Source organism: Bos grunniens, chromosome 3 (assembly GCF_055505025.1).
Source record: "Bos grunniens cultivar Pamir isolate PY7600 chromosome 3, Bosgru_T2T1.0, whole genome shotgun sequence".
Lineage (NCBI taxonomy): Eukaryota > Metazoa > Chordata > Mammalia > Artiodactyla > Bovidae > Bos > Bos grunniens.
Genome location: NC_141167.1, coordinates 21,575,381 through 21,590,081, shown reverse-complemented (window position 1 = coordinate 21,590,081; position 14,701 = coordinate 21,575,381). Strand labels below are relative to the sequence as shown.

General features: G+C 44.9%; 1 protein-coding gene across 2 annotated transcripts in view; it reads left to right on the top strand.

The window, feature by feature from the left end:
• The first annotated feature begins 149 nt into the window (after window positions 1–149).
• Window positions 150–14,701, top strand: part of LRRC41 (leucine rich repeat containing 41) — an 18,378-nt gene continuing 3,826 nt past the window's right edge. Inside the window, exons 1-4 of one of the 2 annotated variants that reach the window (XM_086386461.1) lie at window positions 150–406; window positions 4,207–4,293; window positions 5,076–5,146; window positions 11,279–12,422. In XM_086386461.1, the coding sequence (XP_086242587.1) occupies window positions 208–406; window positions 4,207–4,293; window positions 5,076–5,146; window positions 11,279–12,422 (1,501 nt within the window). In that variant the 5' untranslated portion in view covers window positions 150–207. Of the gene's footprint in view, window positions 600–4,206; window positions 4,294–5,075; window positions 5,147–11,278; window positions 12,423–14,701 lie in introns of both variants that reach the window. The other variant, XM_086386472.1, reaches the window with a different exon arrangement.

Genomic DNA, 14,701 nt, shown 5'->3' with positions numbered 1-14,701 from the left:
TAGCCACACCAGGCCCAAATATGTTGACTTGGGAGGTTATTTGAATTATTGCTTTCTAAGAAACTTGGGAAGTATGCAGAAATACTTGATATTCTTTTAGCGCAGTTCCCAGTCTTCCCCACATCGTCGATGGAACCGTCCTAACTGCTGACCTTTTCAAGATGGCGGCCCGAGACTGCTACTCGCGGACTCGCGCACCTCCCCAAGATGGCGGCGCCCGAGGCCTGGCGCGCCCGGAGTTGCTGGTTCTGTGAGGTAGCGGCAGCAACGACCATGGAGGCCACGTCCCGGGAGGCGGCGCCAGCGAAGAGCTCGGCCTCGGGCCCCAGCGCTCCCCCCGCCCTGTTCGAGCTGTGCGGGCGGGCGGTGAGCGCCCATATGGGGGTTCTGGAAAGCGGGGTGTGGGGTAAGTCGCGGGATGAGGGGCTACCACTGGCAACGAACGGAGGCGGCCCAGCGGCCGGGGGGCGCGGGGGGCGAGGCCAGGAGGCCTGGGGCAAGGCCCAGCTCTGGGCACTGGAAGTCAGACCTTCGGGACGGAGCAAGAATTCTGTGACTGGCAGGACTGTGCACAGTAAAGACGGAGACCAAACTGGCAGGTGGACCCGCACCGCGGCCTGGCTGGGGGGCTCGGGGGGCGAGGCCAGGAGGCCCAGTCTGGGGTGAAGCGGGCAGAGCCCGGGCGACAAGAGGCAGGAGTGACTAGCCGGGCCTTGGTCACCGAAGTGACACTCGGACTGGGTCGGGCTGCAGAACCTCGGATGTCGAACGGACGGGCAGGGATGGCACTGCTACTTGGGGGCGGGGGCCGAGGCCTGGAGGCCCGGCCTAAGGCCAGGAGGCCAGGCCCAGGGCAACGTAACCAGACTGACGGCGCGCGGCCTCCGCTGTCTGCCTGACAGACCGTGGGGGCTGTGGAGGCCAAGCCGCTGGGCGAGGGCAGCCAGTGGACTGGAGAGTGAAGGGATGGGGCTGCGGGAGAGGCCGAAAGGCTCGGGGCGCCGAGGCCTTTCTGACGGCCCGGGGCTGGAGGGAGCTGACTGACTGACGGCCAGGGCCTCGGGTACCAAACTGAGTGAGCGACTGACTGACGGGCAGGACTCGGAGCGCCGGAGGCCGCTCGGATTGGCCGGAGCGGCGAGGAAGGGCCAGAGAGCGGGTGAAGGGAGGCCCGGAGCGGGTCAATCGACTGAGGCGCGAATGACGGACAGGCGGGAAGGGCCACGGAGGCCCCAGGCGCGGCGAGGGCCTGGGGAACCCGAACTGGGAGGGGGCGCGGCGCCGCTTGGAGGACTGGGTCCGGGTGGAGTGAAAGAAGGCCCGGGGCCTGAAAGCGGCCGGGACCGCCAGGCCCGGCCTGGGTTGAGGGCGCCCAGGCTGAGTAGCAAAGGCGGGTGGCCGGGGGCACTGGGATGAGGGCCTGGGACGGTGAGCCGACTAGCCTGTCGGGGGGCCTGGCAGTACAGCGGCGGCGGGGCAAGCGGAGTAACGGAGGGAGGCCTGCAGGCGGATGGGCGCGAGGAGGCCGGGCCATGGATTGGGTACTGCTGGTGGCAGCCAGGCGGCTGAGGAGGAAAACGCGAGTGGACGACCTGGGCACGATAGTGAGTGTGAAAGAGGAAAGTGAGAGCTCTGGGGGTAGGCCTGCCTGCCTGGGCCTAGGAGGCCTTGGGCCTGACAGACTGCTGGAGCGAGGGGGTGGGGCCGGAGGCCTGGGCTGAAGTTGGGTGAGGAGATCTCAGGCCAGGCCAGGCCAGGCCGGAGGCCCCGGGACGGGGGAGCGGATGGCAGGAGAGGAGGCCCTAGGCCCTGGCGGTAAGAGGGTCTAGTGTAGGCCTCAGAGAGTGTGGTGGTGTCTTTGCCTGGAGGAAGGCCTGAGGAAGGCCTCCCGTAAGGTCAGGAGTCGGGGCTTAAGGTCCTGGGATGGGGGATTTGGATTACACCCTGAGGAGGCCGATGTGGAGAAAAGACCCTGAAATGTGGGGAGCTGGACCTTCAGGAATAAGCCCCAAAGCTGTGGAGTGGTTAAGGAGGTCCAAGGATGTAGGAAGGCCCTTGGTGAAGTGGGGGTGGGGCACCCTTCCTGAAGAGGCCCAAGTGTCTTGTCTGGTGAGGGAAGGCTGTTAGCAGTCCTCAGGCCTGGTGAGGGGGAGGGGATTGTGGAGGCCCTGGACCAACAACTAAAAAGAATAGGGTCAAGCTGACCCAGAGGGAATGGGAGAAAAGTCTCAGTGAATCTGGGCAGGAGACTCAGAAAAGTCCTGGGGAATTTGGAAGAAGATACAGTGGATCTGGCTTTGTCAGCCCGGAGCGTCTAGAATGCTAAACCTAACTAAGAGGGACTAGGACTGAGGGTGAAGTTCCCAAGTTGGGAAAGCAAAGCATTAAAGATATGAGCTAAAAAGAAGAGACTCCGGTTCGATCTCTGGGTCAGGAAGATCGCCTGGAGGAGGAAATGGCAACTGACTCCAGTATTCTTGTCTGGAAAATTCCGTGGACAGAGGACCCTGGCGGGCTACAGTCCATGGGGTTGCAGGGTTGGACACAACTGACACACACACACACGAAAAGAAGCGAGGAAGAGCCTGGCTTAAGAAGATTGAGGAAAGGTAGAGAAGAGTTTGTGAATAATAGGGGATGAGAATGTCTGTGAAAGGGGATGGCTCTACAGAGAGGAGCATATTGGAGGGACAGAGGAGGAAGAGCTCCTATGGGCCTTGCCCAGGTGGACAGTCACACAGAAAGAGCTGAATCAAGTTAGGCCTCTTAGAAGGGCCAAGTAAGAGGCCTGCTAGCAGTGCTATTTTGGAGCAAGGTCTCAGTGTGGGCTAACAGCCAAGAAAGCCTTCCTGGAAGTAGTGCACTAGCATTTCTTTGTGTAGGGAGAGAGAAGGGGAAAATGAGTAGAGCCAGCAGGAAAGGATATAATGAGGAATAGAACAGGTATGTTATACCTTGAATGCCAGGATATGGAACTTGGACTTTATCTTGAATGCAGTAAAGAGATTTCATTAGTATATTAGCAAACGGAATTAATGCTCTTCTTCAGTGGATACATTGAGTACCTACTATGTACAAAGAACTGTACTAAGCTCTTGGATATCAGGATTCAGTTACTGCACAAGTAAGGATAAAAGGTCCTGGAATGTAAGTTTTAAAAGAATTTCCTTAGGTATCAAGATCTTAAAACTTGTTCTTGGCAGAACAGAGAAGCTTTTGACAGAATAGGAATAATAATAGCTAAAGTTTAGTGAAATTATGGCCAGCAACAGTCTTCAAGTCTGGTCTCTTCAAGTCTACAAATATGGTCTTCTTTAATTTTCACAACAATCTTAAGAGGTAGTTATTATTATCTCCATTTTAAAATTAAGGAAATTGAGGCTCAAAGACATTAATTTGTCCATGAATTCATAATTAACTAAGTGATACAATCAGCATTTCACCCAGTTTTGTCCCAACTCTAGAGACTATACCATTTAGCCACAATATTATAATGCCTCTCAGATCTAGGGAAGTTAGCAAGAGCGAGTTTTGTTTTTAAGATATATTGAATTAAGAGTATAGAACCTAATTATTTCTATTCTTCATAGGAAAGTACTAGTTCAGGGTACAGTGGGAGCCCAAAGGATGGAAGTGGCCAGTCTGGAAGAGTGAGAAGGGAATCCAGAGAAGGCTTAGTAAAGGGCATGTGATACATGAAAGATGAGTAGTTGATATGCTGAAAATGGCAAGAGCATTCCTGATGGAGAGAACAGCATAACAAAGGCAGAGGCAGAAAGCAGGGAGGTAGGTAAATGAAAAAAGGTAGTTTAGTATGACTGAAGTATAGGGGGCAAAGCAGGGAGCTGGAGAAGTTAGTAGGGCTCAGATTATAAAAGACTTTTTTTAATCACACATATTCAATAGGACCTTTTAAGTGCAGAATGGTTCATTATGCTTGGGCAGAAGTGAGCTGCCAGCTCCTAAATGAGCCCATCTGCTTGCTTTGTGGGATTATCTCACCCTTGAAGATGTGCATGCCTCTGAAATTCCCACTGCAAACTAAGTGTCTGAAGATAAGTGGACCAGAGTTTGAATTAGACTTAGGTTAGCGTCTAAAGATTTCTACTTGTCAAGTGAGAAGTCTTTCTGTTTTCCTTTCCAGTAGAATAAATAATGCTTGTAACCCTGGGAGAAAAAAGTAAATTTTGTGTTTGGTTTTTGTAGCCCTCCCAGGCCCAATACTTCAAAGCATCTTACCTCTGCTCAATATATATTACTTGGAGAGGATTGAGGAAACTGCCCTCAAGAAAGGTGAGTGTTTTTCTGTCTCTTTCTCAGTGATTGTAAGCAAGGCACCATGATGTTCTTCAGGTAAATATGACACTTGATACCTGCATAGAACTTCATGCTTTTCAAAAAGTACCCTCACACCTATTTTCTTATCTGATTTCTCAATGTCCTGTGAAACACAAAACAAGTATTTAATCCCCATTATACTAATAAAAATGAAACCACAAGCACACCACAATTAAGAGCAAAGCCAGGTAGAACACAGATCTTTTGTTTTGGGCATTTTTGGTCTTGCCTCATGGCTTGAGGATCTTAGTTTCCCAATAAGAGATTAAACTCAGCCCCTGGCAGTGAAAGCACCTAGTCCTAACCACTCCACCGCCAAGGAGTTCCCAAGCCCAGATCTTTTGAAATTTTAGTTTTTCTGTTTTATCAGACTACCTCCTAAGCTCCTCATTAAATACATGTTAACAGCTAACATTCATCCTTGTCTCAAGCATTGTCTTAGGCACTCTATCTGGAGAAACTTATTTAATATTTTCATCAATTTTGCAAAATTACTACTATTAACTACATTTTGTAGATAATGAAACTGAGGTACAGAAAAATTAAGTAACTTGCTCAAAGTCACACAGCTAGACTGTTCTGGTATTTAAACCTAAACAGTCTGTCTTTAGAGCCAGTGCTCTTTACCAGTCTGCCATATTGCTCCTGTGAACCTAGAAAAGGACATTAAAAGGCTGATGTACTTCAGTCATGGAGACCAAGGAGCAGCCAAGTAAATGTGTTATTTCTCTCTACAGGCCTCTCCACTCAGGCCATTTGGCGCCGACTATGGGATGAGCTGATGAAGACAAGGCCTTCCAGTTTGGAAGTAAGTTAAGGCACCAGGTAGAGCTCTGGCCTCACTACATGGTGAAAGCAGGAATAGAACACACACACAAGCTGGGTACTGGTAAAGTGCAGGGGCAGGCATGGGATGAATTTGAGAAGACGGCTGCAAGGGCTTGTCACAAAGTTCTTTCCTGTTTGTCACTGACTGACTTGTTCACCATGTTTGCAGGTGACATAAAACAGGGAAAGATAGTGATATTGGATGGCAGAACCTGGATTCAGGTCTTGATAGGGCTGGAACAATGGTCACACCTAACAGGATGAAATTGAACAGAATAAACCAACTCTTGAGTCTAAAAAATTCCAATTTCATGACCTCAGGGTAGTGGGTGGAGGGGTCTGGCTTAGCAGCAGCTAGTATAAAAAAGATTAAGGGGGTTTAGTCTGCAGTGTGCTGAAACCACTCATATAATGACTGTATCCTGAACTGTGTGAACTAATGTAACTATAATGTAGACTGAAGGACATGGGGGATGATAGACCTGCTTGACTCTGCAGTGGTCAGGCTATCCCTGGAGTATGGAGAAAGAAGTCAAAGCCACATCTTGTGAGTCACATTTGGAAGACTGGAGATATTTGTCCTGAAAAAAAGAAGACTTGAGCAATATGAACTGTCTTGAAATATCTGAAAGAGGGATTAATAGGTTTGTTCTGAGTGGAAGCTAAAGGAAGATAACTTTTTGCTAAGCTGAATGTAGAATTTTTAAACTGTGTGCTTATTGGTGATGAAACAAGCTAATTCCAAAGGTAATAAGCTTCCCATCACTAAGTGTTTATAGAGTCTAGATAACCACCTGACACAAGGGTATTGTAAAAGAAATTCAGCATTGTTGGAGATGTTGGACAAGATGACTTTTAGGACTCCTCTTAGCCCTAAGATTCTATTATTCATTGGTTCAGCTATAACTCAATGGAGCTCTCATCTCTGTTGCTGCTGCATAATCAGGTGACAGGACAGACTAATTTCAATAAACATTTACTCCAGCTTACCACATACCATGTATTATGCTAAATATTTTAAGTACAGCCATAATCCCTAGTCTTGAAAAACTATCAGTTTACTGGGGAAATCTGCAAACAAATACATCATGTATGGCAGGGCAAGTCGTATGACTGAGTGTAGCAAGGAGGTTGAAAGAAAAGAGAACAAGTCTTTCCTAGGAAGTAATCATTTGAATTGGGTGTTACATGGTGAATGAGGCCAGATGACAAGATAACAAGCTCTTATCAGGAACTGCAGATTTATTTTGTGAGTATACACTAGGTTCAGTAACATTCAGCTCCTTTAGCTTCCCACTTCCAGATCTAGATGCAATCCCTGCCGTTCAGCACAGACACTGAGGCCCAACGAAATCATCAGGCATTATGTACAGGATTTAGGCCTTAAGAGGAAGAGAAGTGGACACAAGGATGTTAGAAAGTGGAAATAGCTTTCTGCAGTCTTTAAAGAAACATGATTCACTTTGTCACAGTGTTTCCCAGGTAGTATGGTTGACTAGGAAGTGATGGAGATTGTAGTATCTTTCTCTTTGAGAAAGCTTTTTCCACCATTATCTCAAGCTTCCTGGAAAGAAATGTCTGTTTGTTAGCTGTTTCCTTGTCTCAGAGTATTTCAGAATATTTAGGAAGCCCCAGGCCTGATGGCCTCACAGTCACCTACACAAAGGTCTTAACTTGGAACATATCCATTTCAGAGGGTATCTTCTTCCACTTCCCACTTTTGCGTAATAGTAACCTTCACTTCATTCATAATTAAACAGTTATTAAGTGATTGTACAGTTCCAGGCACTATGCTAGGTTCTAAGTATACAGTGGTGAGCAAGATAGACATAGCCCTATTATAAAGCAGTAATATTTCAAACTATGTAGTACTAATGTATGTGTATATTAAGAGATCTGTAGAATAAAAGAGATATTCTGGAAACAAAGCAATGAGGAAATAAAGGATTATTCAATAAATGGTTCTCTAGTGATTGGTTAACCATTTGGAAAAAATAGTTAAGAGTCTTGTTTCGCAGAAACCAACACAATTCTGTAAAGCAATTGTTCTTCAATTAAAAGATAAATGTAAAATTTAAAAAAAGAGCTTCACTTTACAGTATATTCAGTTTCTATATGCAAAACCAATACAATATTGTAATTAGCCTCCAATTATAATAAATAAATTTATACTAAAGATTACTTTGTAAAAAGTAAAAGCACAAAACAATTTTAAAAATAAAGGTGACTGGTTATCTAGTCTCAGAGTAGAGAGCACTAGTAAATGGGTAGAACAATAAGAAAAAAATATACAGACACATTTGGCCACATAAAATGCCAACACTATAAATACAATTTAGTGAAAGATTCTTCCAGGCCAAGAATACTGGAGTGGGTTGCCATTTCTTTCTCCAGAGGATCTTCCCAACCCAGGGGGATGGAACCCAGGTCTTTGCAGGCAGATTCTTTATTGGTCTGAGCCACCAGGGAAGCCCAAACACGATTTAAAAGGTGCATAAACTAGGAAATTATGAATGTTTGCACCAATATTTGCAAAATAAAAGGATACAGAGAATAAGACAAAAAAGCAAACAGTAAAATGAATAAAGATTTGGATAAGTCACAAAGTATACAAAAATTTCCAATAAATTTTTAAAATGTTCAATTTCACTAATAATAGAAAATGGGAAAGTAAAATTCTACCTCTTTAAAAGATACTTCCAGGGGTGGGCAGAACTTGCATTTTAATATGTTGTTGGCAGGAGCAGAAATGCTGCAACTTTCTTGGTGGGTAATCTGGTGATAACTGTCAAGATTCTTTAAAAAATGCTCAAATTCTTCAACTAAAATTATATTTTATGGTATATAAAAACTGAGATACTCATGAAGATTTATTTCCAGATGTTCATTATAGCAAAGTTATAAACAATTTAAGTATTCAATAATATAGAAATTATTAAATATAGCACATCCATATTTTCAAAATTATTAATAAAGTCATTCTAGAAATACTTAAATATTTCTAAAATTTAAATAGTGGTAAAAATGTTTAATGATGTGGTGGTATACTCTTTTTTATTTTTTAAGCCCAGAATTTGAAACTGTTCAGAATTGTCTCAGTGTTATAAACACAAATACCTATGGCTTGTCACATATACCCTCCAGAAAGTTTTACACGATTTTTGATTTGCTTCCATAAACTATTCCTGTTATCAGAAAAACAATGGACAATATATAGTTGAGTATGGCTCTAAAAGTTTAGTATAAGAAAATATTTAGCTCTCCCTGGTTTGTACACACATTTCTTCCTGACCAGTACCTGAGCTACCAGCCCATTGTGGATGGGCCAAGGATTAGTTGTGTTGGTAAGCAAATGCCACTTCACCTCTTTGATGGTGTGTCATTTCCCAAAAGAAAATATTCAAATTACTTTGCATTGTCTGAACTATAGTGTACAAGTCCACAAAATGAGTGGCTTGGACTACTAGATCTCTCAGGTTATTTTTCAGCTTTGAAATTTTAGCACAGAATCTTGTACAAGCTGGTGATGGAATAAAGTGACAGTGAGTTGCTGTCTGTCTATGCATTAATAAAAGTGACAGTGAGTTGCTATCTATGCATTAGTTGTCAGCTAATTTTTTTACACATTTGATTCTCATAATTCTGTCATGTAGATATAGTTATCTTCCTCAGTTTATATATGATGAAACACACAGAAAGAGTAAAAGTGATTTGCCTAAGTTTCAGTTTGTGAATGGCAGACCTACCCAGTTGTGGCAGCCTGGCCCTGGAGCAAATGCTCTTAATCACTGTCATGTTGCTTTCATTGGTTATCACAGGTCTGAGGTGTTCCAATTTCAAGTATTCTCTCCCATTGTCTTCATGAACCAATAAAATGTCTGAAAAACCCAAGTATTTAGTTATCTACAGTTCATATTCCACATGCCTTATAGTTGGAAACTTACACCTTAATTTTCACATTTGTCTGTAATCTTAGCCCCAGATCTCATAGTAACCATCTACTTCACTTGTGAAGTTAAAGCCTTGCTGGGGTTACCTGCAAGTATCTTTCAAGATTGTGTGGGCCAGCAATGTGTGAAAAATGTGTTGAGTGAGGATGGATTGAAGGATTCAGGAATACCTTCTTTACTTCTATTAAGGCTAAGTAGAGATTTGGTTACCAGGTATTTTTTCCTGCTCCCCTCATGCCCCCACATTGCTGCTGGAGGGGTCTTTCTTATTGGTGCCATCCAGTTAGCTCAAACATGAAGTCATTCATGATTATTACAGCGTTCTCAGGGAACAACAGCTCAAGCAAAGGGAATGACACTTTTGCCCGAGAATAGGAGCCTAGCTCCTGACAAGAACCTCTTTTGAGGGTCAGTCTGATAGGAGGAATGCATGGAGGTAGGGTAGAAGCCAAAAGAAGTATCTTATTTTTAGATTTGAGGAACCTCAGGCCCCTACTACCTTTGCTTCAGGCTGAATAAGCACCCTGCTTAACAGGCTTTGCCTCCATTAAGTCCATTTCCCATGTAGGGTAATTATCATTAACAGTAAAGTTACATTTTATATTTTACAGTTTATAAAGTGCTTGAATTTACATTTACAGTCTCCAGTTCGATCTTTACAACAAACCTGTGAAGGTGATATTATCCATATTTTACAAATGAAGAGGTTGAGTATGTCGCAGAGCTGGCACTTTTCAGTCATCAGACTTTCCGTGCACCTTAGGAGAGAATGGGGATTTAGAGAAGTATTTGCCTTTTGAGGTAGGCAGGTCCTTTTGAGGTAGGTAGCAGTAGTTCCTAATCTCTGATATATGTATCAGAATCATTTGGGGGTAGATTTGAAAATAAAGATGCTTGCATCTTACCTCAGATGTAATCACCAAGTCTGGGTACATGGCATATGAATTTTGGAGAAAAAGTCCACAGTAAATTTGATGTATTCCAAAGGTTAAAAATCACTTGTGTTTAGAGTTCTCCTGAATGTATCAGAGTAGACTGGTGAAACCTCATATCCAAGTATGGCCTTGGAGAAAACTAAGACTTGGTCCCTCCTCTCCAGGAATTTATCTGGTTGGGATGAGACATGATGTACACAGGGAGAGTGACAATACCATGAGACATATTTACCATTGTCTAAAGACATGAATAGTCGAGTATGAGTTCCAAAAGGAGGAGGTTGGGGGGGGGGCAGTCAGTGAGATCTACAATTTTAGGGAGAAATGAACAGCCTCAAAGAGCAAAATGTTGATAGGTCCTTTCAGGAAGTCTGGGCAGTGGAGAGCATTTCTGGCAGATGTAGGAAGGGACAAAGGCAGGTTTGGGTCCCTGAGGTGACCAGTTTTGCCAAAGCAGAGCTTTCCTGAGCAAGTGGGAGATACAGCTTCTCCAGAAGGCAGAGCCCATATTGTGGACAGCTTTCCCTGCCAGGCTGAGGAACTTTAAATGTGCTGCTGCCCTGATCCCCTTGGCAGTGGGGACTCAATAGGGGTATTGGAGAATAGTGTAATCAGAGTTGTTTTTGAATACAAAGATTAAACCCAGTGGACTTGTGTAAAAGTTTGGGAAGGGAAACAAGGAGAGCAGTCAGGAAGCTAATGAAGTACCAGGTGTTAGGTAATAAGGGGCTGAACAAAGGTGGCAGCAATAAGAATGAAAAGGTAGGATCAGATTCTAAAAACAAACGTGATAGAACAAGTATTTCACTTGAGGGACATTTTGGCAAAATTGTCTCTGGAACCAAATTTCCTGGGTTCAGGTTTTGTTTTTTGCTGTACCACACAGCTTGTGGAATTCTTACTCCCCAACCAGGTATTGAACCTGGGCCATAGGCAGTGAAAGCTCAGAGTCCTAACCACTGGACTGCCAAGGAATTCCCTCTTGAGTTTCAAATCTTAATCCTACCACTTAATTATGTAACCACAGGCAATGACATTTGTGCCTTGTTTTTCTTACCTGTAAATTGGATCTAATAGTAATATATACCTCAAAGATATGAGGATTAAATGAACTTGCATGTTATTTAGAACATTTACTGGCTTAGTAAATAGCTAGCTATTGGAAGGAAACTATCCCGTGGGTAGCACTTAGTATCACAGCTGTCTGGAATGTTCTCTGCTTTTCAGAGCGTGACCTGTTGGCGAGCCAAGTTTATGGAGGCCTTTTTTTCCCATGTTCTACGTGGGACCATTGATGTGTCTTCTGACAGGCGTCTTTGTGACCAGCGCTTCTCACCTCTCCTGCATAGCTCCCGCCACGTCCGGCAACTCACCATCTGCAACATGCTGCAGGGTGCAACTGAGCTGGTGGCCGAGCCCAACCGCAGGGTTCTGGAGACCCTGGCCAGTTCCCTGCACACCCTTAAGTTCCGCCACTTGCTGTTCTCCGATGTGGCTGCTCAGCAGTCACTTCGGCAGCTGTTACATCAGCTTATTCACCATGGGGCTGTCAGCCAGGTGTCGCTGTACTCCTGGCCTGTGCCCGAGTCAGCCCTTTTCATTCTTATTCTCACCATGAGTGCTGGCTTCTGGCAGCCAGGCCCTGGTGGTCCGCCCTGTCGCCTCTGTGGAGAGGCCTCCCGAGGCCGGGCCCCATCCCGAGATGAAGGGTCCCTTTTGCTGGGCTCACGCCGGCCTCGCAGAGATGCTGCTGAGCGATGTGCTGCAGCTCTGATGGCCTCCCGGCGAAAGAGTGAAGCCAAGCAGACGGCCAGAGCTGCACCTGCCACTCGGGTAACACGCCGGAGCACACAGGAGAGCCTGACAGCAGGCGGCACAGACTCTAAGAGGGAGCCCCTCCCTCCAGCCACCTCCCATGAGGCTCCTGGCACCAAACGCCCACCTTCTGCTCCAGCCACCACCTCCTCTGCCTCTGCTTCCTCTTCCACATCCTCATCTAAACGGGCTCCAGCCAGCTCAGCCCCACAGCCTAAGCCCCTAAAGCGTTTTAAGCGAGCTGCAGGGAAGAAGGGTGCTCGCACCCGTCAGGGGTGTGGCGCAGAATCTGAAGACCTGTATGACTTTGTTTTCATTGTGGCGGGTGAGAAAGAGGATGGGGAAGAGATGGAGATCGGAGAAGTGGCTTGTGGAGCTTTGGATGGATCAGATCCCAGCTGCCTGGGGCTTCCAGCACTGGAAGCCTCCCAAAGATTCCGCAGCATTTCCACCTTGGAGCTTTTCACAGTTCCACTCTCCACAGAGGCGGCTCTGACACTGTGCCACCTGCTGAGCTCCTGGGTGTCTCTGGAGAGCCTCACACTCTCCTATAATGGTGAGTGCCCTGGAGGGCTGAGATTTGGTTTCCCAGCAGCACCAGCTGTGCCCGTCAGGGGGAATAGGGGATATGATCAGGAAGCCAGAGATGTGGCCCTACCCACCTCAGGGAAGAGACTTAGTGGCAGACTCAGTGCTACAGAAGATGGATATATGGTCTATGGCTTGATCTAGTTGGAAGCAGGGGTTCCTGAGGAGCAGTGAGAATCTGAAGAGTCTACTTTGGATATGGTAGGCTAACCAAGGGCAGGTGGGAGAGTATAATGTATATAGGCCCAAGGAGAGGGCTGAGGTTGTCTCTTACCTATCATATCAAAGGAGCTGTACAAAAAGGTGTGGGACACTTGTTTTAAAAAAAAGATCAGACCAGCAACCTGCCAAACAGTCCTTAGGTCTTGCCCACCTTGTTGTGCCCAACTAGCCAAACTTCAGTTCTGACTGAACCCAGGAATCTACCTATGTTGCTGAATGCTGCTAAAGTCACACAATTGCAGATTAGTGTACTGTATACATTCCTGGTCATCAATCTCATATGAACCCTGTTTGCAATGTCAGGTCCATTCCTAACTCTACTACTTCCAAATCCTTTCTTCTTTTCCTTTCCTAGTAAATCTCACCTGCTTCACAGAGAAAATAGAAGCCATCACACATGAAGTCCCTTCAATTTGTTAACCAGCCTATAAACTTCTGCATTTGCACTCTTTTCATCACAGTGGGATAAATGGCTGTCCTGTCTAAGGCTAACTCATCTGCTTGTGCTCTGGATCCATACACTCACCTCCCTAGGAAAACTTGTTTTTCAAATGCCTTAATAAGAACTTTTATATACTGCCTATTATGTGTCTGACATACTTTAAATATTCTTAAAACTGGTTTAATCCTTAAAATTGTGAAGCCAAGTGACTTGCCCAGGATAAGTCGATAGATTATAGACCTAGAATTCAAACCCAGGTGACCTGGCTCCAGAACTCATGCTTTTAAAGCACTAACTACTTAATGCTGCCTCTCTTCTCTGGATCAGGTATCCACCCAAAACTACCACCATATCTCCTCCATATATTCTACTTATGAACTACTGTCCTATTCTCTCCTGCCCTTCATAGACAACCTTAAGAGTTATCTGTGCTTTCTTCTTCTCACAGCCACTTCAGCCTTGCTTACACTCCCTCTACTGCATTGGGGACCTAGAGGTGACCAAGGCTATCTGTGTTGCTAAGTCCAGTATATACTTCTTAGTCCTCATATTCTTGACATCTACTATTCTGCATTTTCTTCATGTAATAGTCTGACTTCTAACCTCAAAAATTTCTGACTTTTTCTCCCTTTCTGGACATTATTTGCCCTAATATTCAGAGTTTCTCAAAGCTCTCCCACTTTACATTTCCTGGACAATTTTGTCCATTTCCTTGATTTCAAAGGCCAGCCATGCTCAAGACACCCCCATTTTGACATTAGCACATTATCTTAACTCCAGACCAGTTTTTCCATCTGACAACTAGGAATCACAGTATTGATAAACTGCATTCCCCAAGCTGAATTCATTTTCTTCCTTCTGTTCTCAGTGACATCACAGATGATTCAGTTGCCCAAAAGAAACCTGGATTCTTACTCCACATACATTAAAGATATCTCTCTTATTCCACATATATTAAAGATACAAATTGTATCTTTACAATCTCTCAGAATCACTTATCTCCACATCCTTAATTCAGATTATCATTACTTCTCACCTGGATTCATCATTTCAGCAGTTTGTCCATACTCACCATAGTTGTTTATGCCACAATCAAAGTAATTTCAAAGTGCAAATCTGTAACTCATTCATTTAAAAATTCAGTGGCTTCTTGTCACCTACTTTTAAGTTTTACTTACAGGGTCATTCATGTTCTTATCCCTGCTCACCTTTATAGTTGAATACTTCCCTCCCTTATACTTCACACACCAGCCAAATTGAGAATTTTTCAGTTCTTGGAACCTGCTACTTTCTCCTTCAGGTCTTGATATATGCAAAGTTCACTCTGCCAGCCACTCTTCTTCCACCTTTTAGCTTGTTTAGGACCTGCCTGCAAAGTCTTTACTGATGTAAGCTAGCCTGGGTGCTAAGTAGCCATCCTTTTATTTTCACAATACTCTTATTTCCCCAGTTCTCATCCCATGCTTTTGTTATCAGGTAGGAACAAGATCTGCTGCCCATGACTTATCTAGCAAAAAAGAAAAAAAAAAAACTATTTACTAGGGCTGGTTAAGGTTTAAATGAATCAACAGGAGCCTGCTCAG